Source organism: Chrysochloris asiatica, unplaced genomic scaffold (assembly GCF_000296735.1).
Source record: "Chrysochloris asiatica unplaced genomic scaffold, ChrAsi1.0 scaffold00005, whole genome shotgun sequence".
In the NCBI taxonomy this organism is placed as follows: domain Eukaryota; kingdom Metazoa; phylum Chordata; class Mammalia; order Afrosoricida; family Chrysochloridae; genus Chrysochloris; species Chrysochloris asiatica.
In genome coordinates, this window is record NW_006408523.1 from 835,814 (window position 1) to 844,485 (window position 8,672).

The 8,672-nt window shown below is 47.7% G+C and overlaps 1 protein-coding gene across 4 annotated transcripts in view; it reads left to right on the top strand.

The window, feature by feature from the left end:
- Positions 1-8,016, top strand: part of HSPH1 (heat shock 105kDa/110kDa protein 1) — a 29,866-nt gene extending 21,850 nt beyond the window's left edge. For all 4 annotated transcript variants that reach the window (XM_006831924.1, XM_006831925.1, XM_006831922.1 and 1 more), the window contains 6 exons: positions 2,217-2,354; positions 3,330-3,455; positions 5,575-5,682; positions 6,435-6,554; positions 6,664-6,825; positions 7,810-8,016. In XM_006831924.1, the coding sequence (XP_006831987.1) occupies positions 2,217-2,354; positions 3,330-3,455; positions 5,575-5,682; positions 6,435-6,554; positions 6,664-6,825; positions 7,810-8,016 (861 nt within the window). The remainder of the gene's footprint in view (positions 1-2,216; positions 2,355-3,329; positions 3,456-5,574; positions 5,683-6,434; positions 6,555-6,663; positions 6,826-7,809) is intronic.
- The last annotated feature ends 656 nt before the right edge of the window (positions 8,017-8,672 follow it).

Consider the following 8,672-nt stretch of genomic DNA (forward strand, 5'->3'; position numbering starts at 1 on the left):
ATTACGTATCAGTGCTTTGTCCCTTGAAATGTGACAACTTGAGAACCAATGTTCTCAATGTGTGCTCAGACAGGTGTCTGGGGAAGTTTCCGGGTGTCATTGCGCTGTGCTGAACTGTATTCCCCGTGGATGTTACATGGTAATTATTAGTCAGTAGCTGCTGGGTTGGTTTTCGTCATACATTCTGAAGACAGGGTTCTCTGCACTCAGGTGAATTCCAGTGTTCTTTGGGGGCCAGTGTACATTTTCACCAGGTTAAAAAAGAAAAGAAGCTTCCGGTTTTTCATTTACCACGCTGTGATTGGCCCTGTGGGGGTCCTGACACGAGGGGGCTTCTAAAAGTTCAAGGACAAATTCCATTGTCTTTCCCTTCCACTTATCCACAAACTTTTGGAAGTCCTCCGCCGTGTTTTGCCTGCTAGTTTCTCTCCCGTTGGAGTTCAGTGGCAAGGGTGTTGCACGCTTTTCTTTCAGGTGGTGACCACACATCTTCAACCTCACTCCTCCTGACTCTGCCATTGGGGTCGGTTGGCTCCTTGGCGGTAAGCCCTAGGAGTGAGTGCTCTCATACTGCTGGGGAGGAACCTAGTTCACACCGAGTGCAGGTGCCATTGTGGCATGTGCTGGTTCTTTCCCAAATAGTACCAGCAGACCCTCCTACCTTGACTACGCTGCCCGTTGCCTGCCTTAGAGGCTGTTTGTGCCTTGGACATCTGTCGCCCACCTGTGTTTTGCAGGGTGTAGGTGTCAGCAGGTTGAATTTCTTTCCAGTAGAGCGTGCACCAGATGTTGGAGAGCAAGACAACTGTCAGGCAGGATCTTGTGTGCACTAAAGAGGGCACCAGAGGCCGCTGGCATCAGGCATGTCTTTGGCTGGTTTACTTGGGCCCTGCTCCTGCTCTGTGGGCCGAATGTTAAACAAGTCTTTCACCCTCTGGGAGTTCTGATTTCTTATCTGAAGTGCTTAGAATTTTAACAGCCATTGTAGCCAATCCTGTTGCCAACATGTCCATTCCAACTCATCATGACCCTCGGGGTCGTAGTCGCTCTGTCCCCGAGGGTTGCCGAAGCTGTGAGTCTCTGGGAGCAGAGCGGCTGTTGGGTTCAAACCACCAACCTTTGCGATAGCAGCTGAGCGCTAACAGCTCACCCACGTTATCCCGTGGCTGTGACCTTTGTGCCTTAGGGACCAGCGTCCGTCTGTCCACTTTACCATCATCCAGTCAGTCCAACACGTTGGACCTTGGTTTCTATCCAGTCTGCTGGTGTAGCAGAGTCTTCTGAACTACATTATATTGTTTATGTGAATAGGAACCCACAGGATGGAAAAGACAAAGTTTACAGCATAAAACGAAATAGTGATTGACTTCTGTAGCCCTTTGTTTATACTCGGATATTTACAGTGAATTATTAGCTTTTGCTATTTGGGAGATTTTACTTTCTCTTTATTAGCCGAGTTGTTTATAAGAAATGCAGATGGACACTCAGAATGTAGCATCAGTGCCGTCAGGTCACCTCTGGGTCATAGTGACCCTGTGCTTTCTGAGGAGTGGCTGGTGGGTTTGAACTACCGACCTTGCAGTAAGCGGTCCAGTGCTTGTCCCACAGCACCACGCCAGGACTCCAGAAGTGTGTAGTGCTTCTGACTCATGGCAATCCTGAATAGGGTTTCTGAGGAGCAGCTGGTGGGTTTGAACTGTAGACCTTACAATTAGCAGTCCAGTGCTTATCCTACAATGCTAGCCCAGGACTAGGGAGTATCCATGTATGTATAATAGGAATTGGGTTAATCTTTCCTAATGTTTTTACCATTTGTCACAGTTGCTTTTAACTTAATGTCAGATTCTAGACTTAGTCATTCAAAGATGGGGATAATTTGAAGAGACCATCAGAGGTCACAAACTTAATTTTAAATGGATTAGAAAATAAACACCAATGACCTTTGGCATGAGAGATTATGTTTTAAAGTTTCAGAGAGGTAAAGAAAAGTAGCCTGAAGGATTCCTGAAGGCAGGGATGGATTTTGTTGCAGCCTGGATTGGTGTGGGCAGGTGGAGATTCGGTATTCTGACCTGCTCTTCTAGCTTCACATGTTAGCAGTTTTACAGCTATACTTAGGCCTCCATTATAGGGAGATAGTTTTTATTTAATTTCCTTCATGGAGTTTTTAAGAACCCCCAGTTTTTATTTTATTTTATTTTTTTTGCTTTTCCAAGGCAAGTGAAAAGAAAGTTGACCAGCCTCCAGAAGCCAAAAAGCCTAAAATAAAGGTGGTGAATGTGGAGCTTCCCGTGGAGGCCAGCCTGGTGTGGCAGTTGGGGAAGGACCTTCTGAATCTGTACATTGAGACCGAGGTAAGGACTCGTTTGGGAATCTGCTCGCTCTTTTGTCCTTGGTAACGTACTACCTATAAACCATCAGGTAACTGGCTAGGCTGTCATTCTGTGCCATAGCTCAAAATGGGATGGGATGGGATGGGATGAAGCCAGAGTGAAATAAGTGGACTTCGCACTTTAACTTTGGACCGAATTTTGTTAATGCTTTTACCTTCCTATTAAAGGGATTCAGGCCATAGATCACTCTGTTGTTGTTGTTAAGTGCCGTCGAGTCGGTTCCGACCCATAGCGACCCTGTACAGGGTTTCCGAGGGTGTAAATCTTTACGGGAGTAGAAAGCCTCATCTTTCTCCCGCGGAGCAGCTGGTAGTTTCGAACTGCTGACCTTCAGGTTCGCAGCCCGATTCGTAACCACTACACTACCAGAATAGATCACTCTAGTAGGTGAAAATTGTCCAAGTTCTTGTGAAGAAATTGGAGATCTAGGCGTTTCAGCGCAGAATACAATAAAGGGGGGGGGGCTTCAGAAAGCTTATGGAGAAATGTTAAAAAGATAACGGCTTTTTGCCTTATAGTTAATTTATTTAAAAATGTGTCAGTTGGTTGTGACTGGTGTGCACTGGCCGGTGTTGCACTGGGTGAGAGAACTGTGGCCTTCATGCAAACAGATGACATGGAAGCAGTGGATTGATTTATAGTTCTTTTAATTTTAAGTGTGAAAACTTAATTTTTATTGTATGAAGGGACTTGAAAAGTTTTGGGAAAAGGGAATTAAAAGCAGTTGTAACTTTTCCATCATTTTTTTGAAGTCCCCTCACATGTTTGAAAAGCAGTCTCTACTTGGGTATTTAGAAAACAAAACTCGGTAGGCTTTGGCGAGTTTTATGAGCTACCACAAGAACTGTCAATACGATCGTGGTTGAGTAACAAACGCAAGTTAACGTTTATTCGGTGTTAAGTGCCGGAATAAGCTCTTTTCCTGGTTCCCAACAGGGTAAGATGATAATGCAGGATAAGCTGGAAAAAGAACGGAACGACGCTAAAAATGCGGTGGAGGAATATGTGTATGAGTTCCGGGACAAGCTGTGTGGCCCCTATGAGAAGTTCATCAGTGAGCAGGTGGGCGCTCAGCTCTTGGTGTGGTGATCTGATCGTCTCTTACACAAAGTTCAAGATCAAAGTTGACTTTTTAGTTGGCGGGTAAGGGTAACGTGAACCTTCTCAAAACACAAAATGATTTAACACTGGGTGTGGCAGAAGTGGTGTGAGCTGTGAGCACACACACACCCCCTACCACCCCCATGGAAGATCCGGCCATCAAACACGTTCTCAGAGTCCGTGGCACCACAGTTATGACAGTGACAGGGCACTGCTCCTGGCAGTCTGTGTCCCGTTCACACACACACGGGTTTTTTGCAAACAAAGCATCTTCAGCCCGTCTCAGCGGCTAGTGGATGGCTGGGGACAAGCTCTCTGTTGTACTTTTGTTTTTGTCTCATAAATGCCTTCTTAAAAACAATATTTTTTCCCACAGCACAAAAAGGATAGTTTTTGAAGTCAGGGCTAATATCTTGAACATTCAAATCCAAGTGAACATCTTCCCAAATCAGTGAAATTTTGCAACAAATTTAGGGGAATGCTCCCCCACATATAAAAAGTTTTTACACATATCAAGTGTTTTCAAGGATGGTCAGAAAGACCTCACAGACGAGTCAGAGAAGACCATCAACGTTGATGAAGAAAAGTGGTGGCAGAAAACTGTAGAATGACCGTGGGTGTGATAGCCACTCAAGTTGGGTCCCCCCCAAGGGTTTTCAGTTCTAAGTGTCCTGTTAGCCTCTGAAAGCTTTTGGCCGGATGGGTGCCAAAAACATCACATGAAGGTGAGCGAGCGCAGAGAAGTGAGCTCCATCAATCTTTTACCTTCTAGGGATTTCCTGGAACACATCGTACCTGGGAACAAGTCTCAGATTTACCTCTACAGTCCAGTGAGCAGGGTCCAGTGGAAATGGGCTTCCCAGGTGGTCTGCTGGGCCAGTTCAGCAGAGGTCAGAGAGGTTAGCTCAGGAGAATGGAGACTGTTTTGGGATCCCACTGGGGTCATCTTGATCAATTACTACAGGAGCTTATTTAGAAAGACGTCTATACAAAGTGAAAGACCGCATGGGTGAGAAGTTCACTGAGGAATTGTTCTCTATCGTGATAGTGCACCTGCTCGTTCTTAGAGGTAGGCAAGGGCTGTCCTTGGAGAAGTTTATTGGGAACCCTTATCCCATCCACCCCACAGCCTGACCTTGCCCCCTTCAGACTTCTTTTTGTTCCTCAAAGTCAAAGAACATTTCAAAGGAATATGATTGAAATCTCCCAAGAATGCCAAACCGCCATTTTGGCTTGGTGTGAATCCAGGCAGGGTTGGCCGGTGAAGGACTGGAGAGATGGAGGATACATGGGCGCAGCGCTCCTGACCTCCCCTCTGAAGTGCCTGGGGCCCTGGGGCTGCACTCGGTCTTGTTTCTGTCCATCCTGGCCTCCCAGTGCTTGCCCCTTTGAGCCCCGGGTCTTCACCCCCAAAGTGAGCTCGACTCCAGGATGGCCCCAAAAGCTGAAAGCCAGGACGCGAGAAGCAATTAGATAAAACTCTCGGATTAGATAAAATTCAGTATTAGTTTCTGAACTTAAAAAGATCAGTAACAGTCTCTTTCAGCCCTAAGATCCTTGGGATACTTGGCTCTCAAAGCAGGTTACATTGCCCCTGTGAATTCTGAATGGCTTGGTGTGGAATGGTTTTTTCGATGTTCAGTTTTGGGCTTGTCGTCTTGGATATCATTTTCTTTTTGGCATTCAGTAGTTATGGGAATAAATAACAAGTTACTTTCAGGGCCAAGTTGTTTGGGGTAACAAGTACATTGTTCCGTCACCATCTTTTGATGTGTGGGTTGACCGGAATTGTAATTGTGTGGTACACTATCAGAGTAGCTAACAGCAGTGATTTCATCATTTTACCAAGCCTTTGAAACGTCCCTTATGAGCACACCAACAGCGCTGTTGGCCTCTCATGTGAGATTTGGCTGAACTAATAAAGAGTCATGAGCTTGTTCCTTGCCAGCTGGTAGGGAGTATCATGGGATTGGGGTGCCCTCACTCGCAAGTCAAATACCTAACTTCTGGGGCGGGACACTTGGTTTGCGGTGGACATGTGTGAGGTAAGATGGCCACAGCTCTTGTCTCTCACCGGTAGGATCATCAGAATTTTCTGAGACTCCTCACAGAGACTGAGGACTGGCTGTATGAAGAAGGAGAAGACCAATCGAAACAAGCGTACGTGGACAAGTTGGCCGAGCTAATGGTAAGGCCCCCTCCCCTGCCTTACAGTAGGAAGACACGTGGTGGACTGTAATAAATGTGCCCTCCCACTTTGAAAGGCTGGAAGTCCAAGTTCAGGACACTGGCTCTGAGTGGAGACTTTGTCTCAGCTCTGGAAGGTCCTTGTCACTGGACAACATCTGAGGGGGGCCAGGCGTTCCTCAGAGATCTCCATGGCCTGGCGTCGCTCTTTTCCTGGGTCTAGGAGGTGTCTGGTGTGCTGTGGTACAAGCACTGGACTGCTAACAGCAAGGTTGGCAGTTCGTACCCCCCCCCCCAGTTGCTCTTTGGAAAGCCCTGTACAGGCTGGCTGTGAGTCAGAACTGACTCGATGGCACACAGCAACAACAGGCGGTTCCCAGTGTGCTTCCGGCTCTTCTCTCCTGGGAGGAGTACACTTCAGTTCTCTGCTCACAGACTTGAGTGAGGGAGGTGATTCTGGACAACCGGAATCACCCCATCTTGCTCTCATTCACGCAGAGGTTGGGGGGTACAGACTAACAGTCTGCCCCAGTTTAGGCTATTATGTTGGGTGCCGACAAGTCTCCTTCAACTCTTAGTGACCCTACGCGACAGGGTAGAGCTGTCCTGTGGGGTGTCCTGGCTGCTATCTCTAAGGGAGCCAGGACCTGGGGGCAGTGGTCAGACATTTAGCACTTATCCAGTTGTGCCACCAGGGCCCCTTGTTTGGGACTGCGGTAATGATAACTGCTCATTTGTTTCGTTTTCTTGTAGAAAATTGGCTCTCCAATTAAAGTCCGCTTTCAAGAAGCAGCAGAACGGCCTAAGCTGTTGGAAGAGCTGGGACAGCGGCTGCAGCACTTTGCCCAGATCGCAGCCGACTTCCGAGCCAAGGTACCGGGTCTCCTCGGACGCAGTGTCCACGCTGGCCTGCGCTTGAGGCGGTGAGGTGGTGCTGTGTGTGTAGTTGATTCCGAGACACTGACCGTACTCTTTCCTTCAGGATGAGAAATACAACCACATCGATGAGTCTGAAATGAGCAAGGTCGAGAAGTCTGTTAACGAAGTGATGGAGTGGATGAATAACGTCATGAACGCTCAGGCGAAAAAGAGTCTTGATCAGGATCCTGTGGTACGCGCTCAGGAAATTAAAGCAAAAGTGAAGGTGCGTAGAACAATTGAGTGTTGGTTGCTGTGTTTCCTTCTGGACTCCAGTTGCAGCCTCTTGAACCTTAATTAGAGACAGTTTTCTGTGAAACTTCCAGCTCATCCCAATTGTCCACAAGTCTCTGTTCAAGTCCCGTGTATTCATGTTGTGGAACGTATGTCTTTGTTGAGTATTGGTCTAGGGGTTAGGGTTCGGGTTACAAAGTGACATCCCATCCCAGCGGATTAGATTCTAGGGGAAGGAGACTCCCTGAACGGTGGCAGCTGGTGGCGGGTGGTGTGGGTTGGAATGAGGTCTGGGGAAACGGCTGAGGAGATTCTGGGCAGCAGAGCCAGCTAGGTGTTCCATCAAGGACAGCCCTGCTGTGAGTGTACAAGGCTTGACGGGAAAAGAGCCAAAAATCGGCTTTGCTGCAAAATCACGTTAAAGCACAGTGGGCTTTTTCAGCTAGACCCCACAGGTTTCACACCCAGCTCTCGGCCTCTGGTATTATGGTCTGGAAGTCCCAAACCCTCTTGGGGCCAATTTCCCCTTTCACAGGGTAGTAGCGGAGGTGTGCTGTCGAGTCAGCTCCGACTCTTAGCGACCCTGTATAGGGTTTCCGTGGCTGTCGGTCTTTAGGGCACAGAACGCCTCCTAGTTCCCTCATGGAACAACTGGAAGATTTCAAGTTGTTGACCTTGTGGTTAGCAGTGAATGCGGAACCCTCCACGCTTCCCCAGGTACGGATGATCATTGCTGCCTTGAACATTTTATGGTGTGAGGATGCTCAGGTTCTTTGCTTGCCCCTGACAAGTCATAGTATGTTCTGTTCTTTTGAGCCGGCTTCAAGCTCTGGTTTCAGACAAGTGTGGTGAGAAAACAGAATTCTTCGACACGCATAATAGGAGTAGGTAGAAGACTGCTGGGTCACGTGGTCAGAAGTTGAATTGGATCACAGGGAATCGGTTACCTACTTAAAGGTTTTATTTCTGTTCTTAGGAATTGAACAGTGCTTGTGAGCCTGTCGTCACTCAACCCAAACCCAAAATTGAATCCCCCAAACTGGAAAGAACTTCAAATGGCCCAAACACAGACAGAAAAGAAGATGACGTCGAAGGCAAAAACCACTTTGGTGCTGATGCTCCTCATTCGAATGGTGACTGTTCTTCCAAGGAGAAGAGCTCCATCCACATGGACTTGGACTAGGGGCCGTCCGATGCGCTTCTACGTGGCATACTGAGACCACTTATGTTTCTTTTTAAAGAATGTTTAGAAGTTTTTGTGTACTATTTGGAAAAGCAAAAGCTTATTACGTCTGTTGTCTCTATGATCCTAAAAGGGGACCTTGCCTTGGTAACTTCAGATTCCTGTGGAATTGTGAATTCATACGAAGCTTCTCTGTGTGTACACTCTGGCTGCTCACCTCCCAGAGGCGGACTTTGTCTCTGGGAGGAGGACGAGCCATGCTGGTGTTCCAGAGGGCTGTGATGAGGTCGCTGAGCATTGGTCCCCACCAAGGTCGCTTCCTGCCTCCTGCTCTCCGTTTCCGCATGTGTGTGGGTGTGGCTGTTTCTGCCCAAGATGACTGATTCCCTAAGGGCTTTCTAAGATGAATTCTCTCCAGTTGCATAGGACTCTTTGCTTTGACGTTAACTCAGTGAGTGGAGCCAACGCTAGTGAAATGTGTTCGCAGCATGCAGAACAGAAGCCCTCTCTCCGCTGCCGCTTGCTGTTGTGCGTTGTCCTGTGAAGGAAATGTGAACCCGCTTGTGACTTGACATTGTGGGGCTTCCTGTGAGCTTTAAAATAAAGTTCCTGTCTGGGCTCCTTTCTAAGCCGGTGGTCTGTGCGCTTCTTAAGAC